Below are 14,309 nucleotides of genomic sequence, written 5' to 3'. Positions count from 1 at the left end.
AAATGTATTGAGGAGCTTTTCTTGGTGTTGCAAAATCATCTGAGCTGTAAGTGAAACCATTAAGAGCGGGAAGGGTTAATTGTATGGGAAGCCTCGTATTCAAATACTTCTCATATACAAAATATATGTCATGCTAGAAAATATTCTATTGTCAATCCAAATAGAGCACAAACTAAAATGAGATAATTGGGAAGGTGCCCATAAAGTCAGCCTGAATATATTATCACAAGTATATGTGAGATAATATTTGTTTTAAAAAGATTCTATGGCACTGTAAACTCAGTCTCATTAGAGACTGCATTTAAAAGGCTTATAAAGTTACTCATTAATGTTATCTTGTTGTATCTCCACAGCTTTTTCATTAAAGAAAATTCAGCAGAAAGCATTTTCTCCTGATAGCAGGAACCAATTTGCAATAAATGTTCTGGAAACCACTAGGGAAGCCATTACTGAGGTCTAATAAAAACAGACAAGCGTAACTTGTTCTATATTTTTGTTTCAATCACATACAGATGAGACCCCGCTCTCCACACCAACCGCAAGAGACAGCCTTGACAAACTTTCTCTAACTGGGCATGGGCAACCACTACCTCCGGGTTTTCCATCTCCTTTTCTATTCCCTGATGGATTGTCCTCCATAGAGACCCTTCTGACTAACATCCAGGTAGGCCTTTTTGTAGATCGGCTTAAAGGGATGGAGAGGAGCCAGTTTTGTCTAAACTAATAAAACCATTCTAGTTTAATCAGTTCATAAGATTATTTGGATCAACTAATTTACTGAAACTTTCCTGTAATTTATGTTTTAAAGGAACCACAGCAAACAAATGAATTTAGAGGCTGTCAGATACAGTACATGAAAATACAGATTGTATATTAAACCGCAGCAGAAAATTCAATGTGAATTACATTGGTGTGTTTAACAACATTTGTCTTCAATGCTCTTTTTATTACAGGCTAATGAAATGTATCTCACTGTTTAACTTTATCTCATTTACTAAATAGAGAAAGAGTTCTTTAATAAATAGTTATTTCAAATTGCTAGAGTGGCATGGTGGAAATGATATTTAAAGCTATTTGAAATGTGTCTCCCATAAAAGCATTTACAAAAGCATTATAAATAAGCTCATTTCACTTAAAGTACTGTCTTCAAAGAATAGACTTCAAAGGGTATTACCAAATTTTATACAGATTTCGTATTTGGTAGTCACAAAGTCTGCTGTGTGTACAGTAAAGCCGTGTTCAAATATTATTTATAGTATACACTATGTATAGCTTGAAGCCAAATTGTTAGTGTTTCGTATTAGAATTAAGGAATTTTTTTTGTCAACAAATTCTGTTATCTTGTGTTCCCCATATGCAATTTTGCAACAATATGGTTGTATATGGCATGCAGAAGCAAAATGATAGTGCCAGAAATAATACAGCCATATTGCATATTCCAGAGAAGCCTTGTCTGGGCAGCTACCAACTTCCAATTTGTCGCCATATATTTTCTGCTCATGCCTGCAAACACATAAAATCAATTGTATTCTATCCAGCAAAGGATATGACGGAGCAGGGCCAAATCCTGCTCACTTAACTGTCTGAAGCAGTCTCATCAAAGTTTATGGCACTTCAGAATCATTTTATGAAAAGTATATGAGCCATTAATTAGTTGTGCTTTGAGGTCTAATAATGAAAAAATACTGCTATTTAAGAAGTAAATATTACCATCTCTGCCTGGTCTGAAAACGCATATTTATGATTACTTTTTGCAATTCTGAGACTTAGCATCTTAAATATTTAAACCATGAACCAAGATAACTTGCTAGCAGCAATCTTGTACCATATCTGCTGCAATCTGTAAAGATTGTATTTTTTTCTTAAAGCAGAAATACACACAGTTAGTAAATTTTTAGCTGTGCATACATGTACAGAAAAGTTCTTAGTAATTATTTTGACAAATGTTTGCACTCAATGTCTCTAGACAGCAACCTAATGAGCAAAGCATTCAGCATCAACAGGTTAGCTAATCTCGTGATTGAATATGAGGGTGCTGCACTACTTCAAGATAAATGACCAGGATTAATTTGCCAAGAATGCATTCAGTTTTGTTTTACAGAAAATGTGAATGTGAAATTCAGTCATTACTTTTTTTTTTTTCTTTTTTAATACTCTAATCTTACCTGGAATGAAAAGACAACATCATAAACAAACCAGAAATGTTTTTATGCCTTCTCTTGTAGCATTTTGAATGTCCTGCTCAGTACCTTGAGATTCCATATCATGACAAATCATCTATTAGTGGAAAGTGGTGGGACATAAGTCCTTTTGGATTTTTTCAGTATGTCCCCACATCACAATACATGTTTTTGACAGATTTCTAAAAATCCTTTTGTAACAGTATATGAAAGGCATTTCTTTCCCTCTTCCCTGCTTCAGGTTTTTTATCAGGACAACATTAGAAATCCACTTCATAAATTAAAAAAGTAAATAAAATTAGTTGATTTTCCCATCTATGTAGTAAAAGTTGACTTTAACAGCAGTAGAGTATATTATAATATCATATGGATAATAGTGGCTTTTTTTAATCAATGCCATTTAAAATAGTTTCCATATTGGTATTCATTGCTGTTGCAATGAGAGGGGGTTACCCCATGCTCACAAATGAGTTAGATACTGTGATGCTGGCACTTCCAGAACAGAGCTTTAGGTATTTGATTACAAGTTCAAATTTGTTGATGGCATCTGTGAAAAGAGGCAATTCTGTACCATGGTCCCTGATTGCACAGTAGTTTGTGACTTTGCAAGGAAATGCATAAACCATACCTGAAACCCATGATGCATTTATTACCTGAATTAAAAGGACTCTTTTCACTGAGTCAATGGCTCCTTACTGTCCTTTGGACCTGATGTGTTTTGCATCCCTGTCAGTGGAGATGTGGTTTCCATGGGGAGGTGGAGCAGTGGGATCCCTCACTGTTCTCTTGTTGCAGCAGTGGAGCAGGTCTAACTTCCTCAAACAGATTGCCAATGGCTTCAGGAGGGGATTTGGTAAACTCTGCTCTGTTTTCATCAGGGTCATTCATGCTGAAAATAGGCATGTGTCCTTTCACTGAAAGGGTATATGTCTGCTTGTGAAATGCAAGTCTACTTTTTTTGTTGGGTCATGGCTCTGGGGAGCACCCCCAGCAACCACATATTGCACTGGAGATAGCCTACATTTTAGGGATGTGATCATCCAGAAATGAATATCCAGTCAAGGAGCTTCTGGCTGCACCAATGTGCATGGACTTGACAGTGCCTGTCTCTGCCATGATCCCCTTCTGTGATGCAGGATCTGGAGGATCAGAATAATGCAGATTTAAAACAGGATTAGGATGTCATATGGGCACTAGGAGCTCTAATTTTCACCTTTGACAGGGTAAAAAGGATCCTAAATCTTGACATTGGAGCAGTGCTTTTTGGGTATGCAAACAAAATTTCTAAACATTTTGTTATTTGAAAACAAATGTGCTTGAAGTCCTGCAGAGGCTGATGAGCTCAGCTGAACTTGTTTCCTAACTGTAATTCTGTTTTAGTAATCTGAGTAATTTTTCAGATGTGACCTCTGAGCAAAAGTGAGTCTCTTTCTTCCATCCTTACTAAAATAAAATGGATAGCCCTGATCATGACTTCATAATTTTAGGCAAATATTAAACTAGCCTATTTGTTTCTGTCACCATTATGTCTTTCTGTATACCATATATATGGAGTTATTTTTACTTCTCCATAAATATTTCTTTAAGCAAAATACAATGCTTAATTTTTAAATTTACAGGGGAGATAATAGCAATATACAATACATGAATAACCAGTGTTATCCTTTCTGGGGACTGCTGAAATACAAATAATAAACTCTAAAAATATATAATTAAACAAATACACACATTAAAAAAGGAATAGGATTGGGAATATATTTTCTAATTTGGATTTATATCTGCACATCTGAAAGGAAGAGAAAATAAATTTCCCCAGGGAATTTAAATCAAGTTATATGTCTGTTTTTTCACCAGAAGTATTTGTAAATTTCTTCTGGATTAAATGCTGGAAATCTAAGCACAGTTGCAGGGAGGATGAAGGGTGGGGGAAAGTGAGTCACAGCAAAAGGCTGTGTATATGCTAGTGAGAAGGCTAAAGATGTCTCCATACCCCTCACATAAGTTTACCTTTTTGAGTCATGGCCTGATTATGCCAAAGTATGTTACAGCCACGGCCTTTCGTGATGCTACAATATTCTTGGGTAATAGTAATGTTCTTTCAAGCTTTTAGAGTCTGAATCTCTGCTCTCCCTGAGCTGAATTTCCATTATATCAAAGGGATGATATAGTTGCACCATGATAGCTTATTTTTCTGTCAAGACTGTATTGTATTGACACATTTTTATTGCTAAATGTTTTTAAAGATTTACCTAAAAAAATTTACAAGTTTCGCATTGATATTAATAAAAGCAGTGCATGGTTGCAAACTAAATTCCCCTCTGTAAACAAAGAAAACTACTAGCTTTAATGCTGTGAGTCTCCTGCAATGTTACTGTCTATCACTAAATACTAAGGGAAAAACACTGCAAACAGTGGATAAAGTAAAAAAATCGCAGTTTTACTTCATGTTATTTTATCTATATTTTGTTAAAATTCAGGGGAATTGTTTTTTTTTTCACAGAATGTATTAATGGAAAACATAATTTATACTTGTGTAATATGCCTTTATCTGTGATAAAGTATGCAATCTGAGATATTAAAAAAGTTGTCTTTCAGGAGTCATCTCCAGAGATTTTTTTAACTGCGTTGTCTTGTTCACAGTACTTAGTCACAAGTCAGTTATAAATAGCAGATACTCAAAAATTAACATGTGAAGTTAACTAGAATTGTATGTATAAATATATGGTTTTTTATTCTAGAGCCTTTCACTAGATGCTTTTAATGATGACAGCATACAAATTATATATATTTTCCTTACTAAAAGAGAAGCACTGTTATTTGAAAGTGTTTTCACCATGACCAGCTAATACTGCAGAAAGAAGCCCCTGAACTGCAACCCTCTGGAAGCCTGGAGTTTTGAATAGGAAAACTTCCTAATGTGCATGCCCTGATCTTCTAGCTTCCCTTTTTCACTCAGTGTGGTCAATTGTTGGAAACAGGATATGATCTTCTAGACAGAATGTCAAACTAATTAGCAAGGTCATTTTAATGTCACATACAAATGTGTAGCCAAGTAAATTCTGTTAGGTGGAGCACACACTTACAGATGCAGCTAGAAAGAGAAGGAGCTTCTTTACACCTTCCCCTCCACCCTTTTCAAAGTAAGCAACACATTATTTGCATAATTTAAAAATAGTGATGAGTATTACTAGTTTTAAGACTGAGTTGAGGTTTGATGTATGTTTAGTTTCTGTAGGAGCATGAGGCTGCCTTTATATGATGGTCTTCTCTGATCAGAGAATGGGAAGAAACTCATATATCAGCATTGTGTTTGGGACAGTTCTAAAGGATTTGTCAGTGAAAATGATGAAACAAATACAGTAAAATAAACAAATCAGAATGATCTATAAATCTCCAGGGAATAAAATGTCCATTTTTGACATTACATTGAAATAAAAGTTGAGAGACACTGAGAGAATGGCCTGCCATGCTTAAAGCCAGGCTCCAGTTAGAGCCATACTGTATTAAAGACAAATCTGGAACCTGAATATGTTCACTGCAATTATCATTATCCAGCCTCCATAACACCTGACCTTCCCTAAAGAGAAATATTTTCTTTTTGTTAATGTCCTGTGTTGCACTGCATTTCCCATTGTCATTGGCAGCATATTGATTTAATATCAGGTTAGAGGATTAGCCATAGCAGATACAAGTTGGACATACTGCATTTTGTATAATCTTCTACAGCTGATCCACTGGGAGAATTAATAGAATTTCCTGCAACTCTGAAATTGCTACTCCTGTTCCAGGGGGCACTGATGATTTTTCAGATGTACTTTTTTAGTTTTCCTCAGCCCCTTCTGCACTGAATAAAGGGAGATATTGAATGTTTTCAGTATTTTTGCATTAGTGCTGTCATTGGCAGCAACAGCACTTTTTATATGCATCAGTTTGGCTCTAGTGCAGATTTTTTTTCACGTTGGATGCCTACTGATGTGCACTGATTTAACTTCTAAAAATGAAACTTAATTTTGTGTAGCTTATAAGTAGTCCCTAGTGAATCTTGGCTCCAAAAAGCTAATATTTTTCAGACATAATCAGCAGCAATAGGTAATGTATTACCATTAGCTATGTTAGCAAGTATAAAAAAAAGGAAAGGCTGGGGGAAAAAGTGTGGTGCAGAAACTCAATGGAAAATGTAATATTCTTTTAGCAGCTTCATACTTTGCAGCAATTCTTAATATAAAATTACACACATCAGTGTTACACTCAAGTGTTATTCTCCATGTTTATTCATAATGATTGCTTCATATTTAAAGAACACCAAAATATTGTGTTTTCTCAGCCAAGGACAATAAGAGTTTAATAGTAATTTATTTTAAACTGCTACTGATAATACAACCAATCAACACATTAAGTGATGCCAACATTGGCATCTTGCTAAATAATCTCTAGGCTTTGCACCGAGAGTACATCTTTCAAAGATAAGTCAACAAGAGCAATCAGAGCAGAAAATTAGAATTTGGTATCTTAGAATTAAAATACAGCTAAACTAAAGTTTTAATTGGGGTGATCTAAAAGGGCACTTCATGTAATGATCTCTTTCATTTGTTACTAATTGTTTGTTCCTGATGAAGAAGAAACATGTACATGAATGTAGTTGATTTGAGTAAAGATGGCAGTTGCTTTAGTGGCTTGATTTTATTGTTAAACAAGATGGATTTTAAGAATTTGGGAAGACAGTGTTTGCAGCTTTAAACTTACTAGACAATGCACTTTTCATCAACAAATACTTTTCATGTAATTTCTCTTGATCTGATTTATTTATGGTTTGGATGAATCACATGTTCCAGTAAGAGAAGGATAGGAGGAGATTAAAATCCTCTGGAGTTTAAGCATAAGCCAGTAGCAGGTAATGATGAACAGCTCCTACTTCAGTTTCTTACTAATTCAAATGTACCAAACATAGGAGAACATGGCCATGCAAAAGGAACAGAATTCAAATTAATATTAACTTCTGAAAAATAGATTGTAAACACTTCCCAAGTATTTCAAACTGTATTTTGCTTTACATGTGTACTTAGAGCTTTAAAGGTAGATTTCTTTGTATTTCTCTAATAATGATTCAACATTCAACATTGATTTAACATTCAACCCAAAAGACCTTTGTGATTTAGCTATTTTACAACAGCAAAAGAAAACTGCTAAAACATTAAGTATATTTGTGAGGACATTTGTTGTGTTACCACTACTACCACATTTCCAAACACAGTTCAGCTCTATTTAGTGTATACCATTTTGTTGACCATCTGGGCCTTGCAGTCAGAAGATGCTGAGTTCTTCCAGCTTCTGTGGACTTCAATAGATTGAAGTGTAACAGACCTGCAGAGCATTAAGCTCTGAACATGACAAGATTTGAGGCAATGGTTTAAGAAGAAGGATGAGCAGTACTGAAAATAACAGGCTCTGAAAACAGAACTAAAAGAGGACTTTGAAGGAGACAAATTTCACACCAATCATTGACACTGGGAAGACTAGTGGGATAAATGTGGAGACTCACAAAACACTCACAAAAATATTTTTTCTATTTCTCAAACATCATTATACTTGCTTCTTTTTTCATTCTTCTTTGGGAGATATTTAAAAAAAATGCAAAAAAACATGCAACCCAGAATCCAATTTAGGAAATGTAGCTGAGGAGTGAGGAAGCTTGTTTGGGAGAGGAGCATCATGGTTTTATGTTTGTAGTGCTCAAACCAGGTCTTGTGTGTGAAGCTTTCATCTGTTAGCTGAATGTTTCCCTAGCAAAACCATTGGGGAGTAGTAGTCTGTCTCTTTAGTTGGCATTGTTTTGCTTTATATCAGTAATTAAATCTCTGTTGGGTCAAATTATCTCTAGGGTTAAGTTATCAGGAGTCTTGCCTAGGATATAGGAGAGTTAGTTTCATATCCATGGAGGTTCATGTATGAATATCCATGCTTAATTATCTACTTTATTATGATAGCTTCAGTAGGAGAGATTCGGGTGTAGACCCAAGAGCCTGATGGCCAGGCTTTTGGGAAAGGGAAAAGGATATTTGCATGTTCATTTATTTCAATTACATTTCTCCTTATATTTTGATGCCCTGTCTCAGTGCCCTATCTAGTTAATATTATTAATAATACGCTGTTAGCTGTGCCAGGCTCATCCGATTTCCTTGCAAAAGAAGAAGGAATTTTGAAGTTAGAATTCTCAAAGGAAGCTTACAATAATCTGAATTTTTATTTTCTGATACACTAACAACAGAAAGAAAGGTGGAGTTTGTATCCGCCATCTCAGGTCAAGAAATCTAGAGATTATTGTGTTTTGTGTTTCTGCTGTGAGATAATAATCCTACAAATCAAGGAACTGACTTGCTAAAACAGAGACGTCTTCCTGCTTTGTGACTGTCCTTTCCTTACTATCCCAATATACCTATAGTCCGTGGAACCTTAATGACATATGTAAATATTTGAAATTATTAGTAATTAACAAGGATGAGGAGCAAGAAGGCAAGACTTTAAAAGAGCCTTTCTCCTTTAGCTAATTTCCATTGGCTTGAGTTGGACTAGAGATTGGATTCTGTGTATGATGTGACTGTGATATTACCAATTTTTTAAAGAGGAGTAAACATATTCCTGTATGTTTTTCACATGAGTTATATGCACAGTCAGAGGTGAGTTTGCATTTTCTAAGAAAAGCTGACTCCCATCTTTTTACAAATTTTTGTCCACCTGTTCAAAAGTTAATTCCAGTTAAAAATTGCTGTTGATAATAGGTAACTTTGATCCTGTGAAAGTTTTTTTTATTTCTAAAATATCACATCACTATCAAGGAAAAATAACAGTAGTTATTATGTCGGCTCTTCTAACACTCTCCAAATATCTTACTTTATCTCTGAACAGGGTCTACTAAAGGTTGCTATAGACAATGCCAGAGCTCAAGAGAAACAGGTCCAACTGGAGAAAACAGAGCTGAAGATGGAACTCTTCAGGGAGCGAGAACTGAGGGAAACACTTGAAAAACAGTTGGCTGTGGAGCAAAAGAACAGAGGTACCTTGATTAAGCAGACATAAACACCTCGTTATTTATTTCCTTAGGAAACAATTTTTATCAAACACCTGTGTTTTATCAAAATTTTACCTCCCTTAAATCATGTTAGGTCTCAGCTGACTGCAATGAAGGATGCTTTATGACCTGCCTAATTTTGTATAGGGTCTTCATGAGATTTGGAGCAAGGATCGTCCCTGTTCTCAACATTTTTCTTGAATGTTGTTACATCAGTAATACAAAAGCAATTATAAATACCCTATGTGCTGTAACAGACCTTTGTAGGTCGTGATCGTTAGGAAAAGGGATAGCTACTTAATACAATTTGTATCAAATTTAGGAATCTACAAGTTTTTCTGTTCTGTTCTTATAGTGCATATTTAGGCAAACTCTATGTAATAAATATAAAGATAATGATAATATATGAGCTCTTTATAATGCACAGTAGGTAAAAGACATGTTTGTAGAAGTAACAGTGGAGGTTTTTCTTGATGAAGCAGAAGCATTAGTAGCATTTGTGCATTAACATCAGCCCACTGTAAAGCCTGTACGTGTTAGAGATTTTTAAATAATTACATTGTTGGTGAAGGTGAGACAGTTTGGAGTGATTTGCAGTAACTATTTGTATTACAAGCATGTTTCTATCTTTTTTTATGCATTCATCTCTCTGTCTCTGTATGTCTCACCCTTTAATAATGCCTGATTACTTTGCAAGACAGTTAACCTCTGGCAATCCCTTGCTGTTTAACTCAGACCATGACAAGTCAGATGTGAATTTTTGCAGGGCTAGAGTTAGAAGTCTCTTCTTGTCCAGTTTAATTTTCTGGTAACCACCTAAACAGAGAATCCCAAGAACAATTGGATTCACAGCCAATGTCATTATGCCTTAAACTAACATGCTTGCAGTAAGTACACAATGTAATCCTGTTTCATGCCTTGACCCATTAAAGGAGAGGACTATCACATCATTAATTACCCTTTTTTTAACTTATGAAAACATATTTTGAAAGGCAATTGCTGTTAACAATTCTCATACCTGTGCAGTGAGTCATCCCTTTGTCCACAACTGGTTCATTCTGCTCAGTGCAATTGTATTACTTACACTTCTAAATTAATTTGATAAAAGAATAAAATTATTTGGTTAGTCTTCACAACTTTCTCACAACTGCTCAAATATATGTTCCTTTTTAGAGTTGTACAGTCACATGCAAAACAGAAAAGGTTTGAGGGGGAACCCATCTGATCTTTAGTTTTGCCATCTACAAATCAGGCATCTCATTGTAATGAATAGGAGTTCTCTTTCTGGACAATAAAAAAAGAAGCTTTTATAGCCTGTTCTCAGATAAGTAGGTGGAGTCAATTGCATTGTGAAGATGTCTTTCTCTTCCCTTTAACTCCAGAGGTCACATGGTTGACAAGGCTGTACTAGACATATGTGTTTTGAAAAGATAAAATTAGGCAAAATGAATTTCAGTCAAAGTTGTATGCCAAAGAAAAAAACATGGGATAGTCCCTTATTGTGTTCAGGTTACTGAAATAATTGGCAATATTATTTTCAGCATGATGCATTACCTGCTTTTGTATATGCATCTCTCTAATGACAATCTTGCTCTGGGAAAACAGTCAGACCAAAGAGGAATGGATTTGAACAGTTAATGGTGGTATGCAGCAAACCAAATGTAATGAGGATGACTATCTCTGCTAGTGGATACTTCTGTATAAAAGAAAGAAAAGTATGGATTATTCTTTCAAATAAAAAGATCGAAATAAGACAGAAAAAATAAGGCCAGGTTGTAATTATTGTGCAAATTCATTTTTCAATTAAAGGCAGAAAAATGCATAGGAGCCTTTACCTACTATTAGTTTTTCATATAGCAAGTATCATATCTTAAAGTTTCACATGTCTAAATGGAAGCATAAGCAAGAAGGGAGAAATGTACCAGCTTCCCTGCTAAGTGAAGAGGTACCATATGAAAATACTGAAAAACACTTAAAAGCTTCAGCATAGAACACAAGCCACTGTGTCACATACAGGTCAAACCCTTCATGTGAAGGGCATCTTCAGCATTAGGCAACATCTATCTATCTATCTATCTATCTATCTATCTATCTATCTATCTATCTATCTATCTTTTGCTCATCATGTTAATACAAGTGAAATATAATTCTGTTTAGTGTTTATAAATCTGTTTATAAATCTGCAGTGTTTAGTGGCTGCAGATGAGTATTTTTGCCTTTCTTTATGGACAGTTGGATTCACGCTGCTACTGTATGTTCTGCAGAGCTGCTTATTTACTGTACTGTTGCCTTCCTTCTTTTTAAATTTTCCAATTAGTGATTCCTAAGGCTGTAGGATGTGTCTCATCAACTGGTGAAAGTAGGATAATATCTCTTCTGTGAGCAGCTACACAGTAAGGGTTTGCTAATTCTGGCTCTGACTGCTGTAGTCACATCTACAATGTGTCAGCCATGATGACATTTTAATTCAGAAAGCAACATATGTTTCCTTCTCATTTATTGCAATCACTTTCAAAGTACTTATAATGAAAACATTAAAACCATGCAATGATTCAAAATGTATTTAGTTTAGCCTTTGTATAGATGTTAGATGTTCTTTGATAGTATGAGCTAATTAGCCTGTAAAGTAAGTTGGTGTTGTACAAAATGAGAAAGAACCAAAATTCCAAAGTCTTGGATGTAAATTATGTAGTTATTCTGACTACAGGATATGTGCTTATGTTAATTTTGTGCCTGAACAGCTCTGTATGGCAGCACAAAATATACAAGATCATCTAAAAGGTGGTTCTTCTTAGCATATGAATTAAAGAGTAATAACAATGACAGTTCCCTTTAAAAGTTTCATCATTTGCATTTTGTGAATGATACCAATATCACAGTCTACTGTCCCTGGGGAGTATGAACTGGTGGAAATTTTTTTTTGTTTTCCAGCCTTCATTCCTAGGCATATACCAGAGGTTCCTTTGCAGTTAGATATAGGGCTAGATAGATCTTGACATGCAAACCTAACAGTTCCTAGTGTCTGGGTTTGGTAAGGATAATTCTTCTGGTGCATATAAAGAATTCTTTAGGATAATTTTTTAGTTAGTGTCAAAATAACAGAATGTCCTGGAAAGGATTATGCAGGAAGATCTTAGGACAAAAAAGCTTTTTACATGCACATCCATGAAAACTCTGAATGTGCTTTATAAGAACATTTAGGGTGTGGTGGGGGAGAAAATGCTATCCTTTACATGATTGCTTCAGAGGTCCACATTGGTTTAATGGAGTCGAAAAAATTGCTTGACTTTACCCTTTTCCATCAGGAGCATAACTTGCAAAATGTTCCTTTAGTTAGAGATCCTGCAAGTCTTACCTTTATGGTTATAAGTAACTTGGTAACATATAAAAGAAAACTGTGATGAAGACCCATACTGGACTTGCCATCCTTTTCCTAAAGAGTTGAAGCTGAAAAAATTGAAGGAAAACATTTTTTCTACATAAGGACTTTGTACATTTTATTTCAAAATACTCATTTCTTTACTAACATTTTCCCTCACATTTGACAAAGCATATTAATATTTACTTGACTGGAGGATCCAGCACCATAAAGGATTTGCTGTGAGTTCTTTAAGGTTCGATGGCTGATGGGACAGACACCAACAGAAAGTGAGAAAGAGAGAAAGGAAAGACACAATGGAAATGTGGAAAAGAAATAAATACGGGGAGCTCGGATGGCTTGCAGGAAGCAGAGCTTGGAGGGGAGTTAGAAGACTCAGGGCCTTTCCCCAAGAAATGAGGACCAGAGCAGGGTGGGGGTTGCCCAGGACCCAGGCAGATGGATCCTCCTCTTATGCACAAGAAGCTGCAGGGAGGCAAGAACTGCATCACTGTGTGTCTGTTAACTGTGCTATGAGAAACAGAAATGGTGAAATTAATTCTGAAAACCCCCTCACCTCCAGAGACAGGGGTTTGTCTACATCAGATGATTCACAAAGTACATTCCATTGCTAGTTTTCAAGGTTTTCTGATGTGAAAATTCACAGATTGTCAGCTGTTTATTAAAAAAAAAATAATTGCTTGATAACACATACAGTTTTTAATACTGTCATACAGAACAGTAGCATTTAGAATATTCCAGGGTGATTCCAACAAATTTCAAGTAATTTAACTGGTTATTGTGTAATTAATTGGTTTATATGAACATCTCAGTTATAGTGTTTCTCAGGACGCTTAATAGGTCATCATGCAGCCAAGTTTCAGATTCAAACTGAAGTGCACTGATGTTATTTTCCTTTCACAGCAATAATTCAGAAAAGGCTAAAGAAGGAAAAGAAGGCAAAGAGGAAATTGCAGGAAGCACTTGAATTTGAGACTAAACGACGAGAGCAAGCAGAGCAAACACTGAAACAGGCAGCTTCAACAGATAGTCTCAGGGTCCTAAATGGTAAGAAGCCAATTTTTACCTCTGTGCCATTAACTTCCAATTTAAGTGCCAAAAGAATCTTTGTTTATAAAAAATTTATCACACGATGGAAAGGGAAAAAAAAGAAAAATCTCTTTCCTTTCCTTCATTCAAATGATACCTCTATCTTCATTGCTTTGTTACTTTATATGGTATGTGCAAATAAACTCACTGGAGAGAATGTTCAAACTAGGACAATTTTATATTATTAGCTTGAGAACTCAATTTTTTTCTTCCTTTTTTTCTCTCCCCCTTTATGCTTGAAAAATCTATTGCTCATTAATCTTCCCAGTCTAACAAAAAATTGTCCTGGCCTCCAGTCATTGTTCAACATTAAAAAAACTGACAAAGGTTGATTGTATTGTAATTCAGCTCTGGAGTAACAGGTTGTAAAAAGGGCTATAAGAATCAAATGAAATATGTGTCAGTCTTACCTTTCTATCTTTCTAGACTCTCTGACCCCAGAGATAGAAGCTGACCGCAGCGGGGGCAGAACAGATGCTGAAAGGACAATACAAGGTAGGAATTTGCAAAAGGCTATAAATCTAGATCTTGCTATATGAGTTTTTCCTCAGCTTTAGACTGCTATTCAAGCATGTAGCCTACCATCTGGGCCACA

At 35.4% G+C, this 14,309-nt stretch overlaps 1 protein-coding gene across 4 annotated transcripts in view; it reads left to right on the top strand.

Annotated features, from left to right (window-relative positions):
* Nucleotides 1-14,309, top strand: part of DACH1 (dachshund family transcription factor 1) — a 351,434-nt gene that overhangs the window by 301,156 nt on the left and 35,969 nt on the right. For all 4 annotated transcript variants that reach the window (XM_059466137.1, XM_059466139.1, XM_059466135.1 and 1 more), the window contains exons 7-10: nucleotides 513-664; nucleotides 9,084-9,231; nucleotides 13,529-13,672; nucleotides 14,141-14,209. In XM_059466137.1, the coding sequence (XP_059322120.1) occupies nucleotides 513-664; nucleotides 9,084-9,231; nucleotides 13,529-13,672; nucleotides 14,141-14,209 (513 nt within the window). The remainder of the gene's footprint in view (nucleotides 1-512; nucleotides 665-9,083; nucleotides 9,232-13,528; nucleotides 13,673-14,140; nucleotides 14,210-14,309) is intronic.

Source organism: Ammospiza nelsoni, chromosome 2 (genome assembly GCF_027579445.1).
Source record: "Ammospiza nelsoni isolate bAmmNel1 chromosome 2, bAmmNel1.pri, whole genome shotgun sequence".
In the NCBI taxonomy this organism is placed as follows: domain Eukaryota; kingdom Metazoa; phylum Chordata; class Aves; order Passeriformes; family Passerellidae; genus Ammospiza; species Ammospiza nelsoni.
Note: the sequence above shows the minus strand (reverse complement) of the source record. Positions and strands in the feature narration are given on the sequence as shown.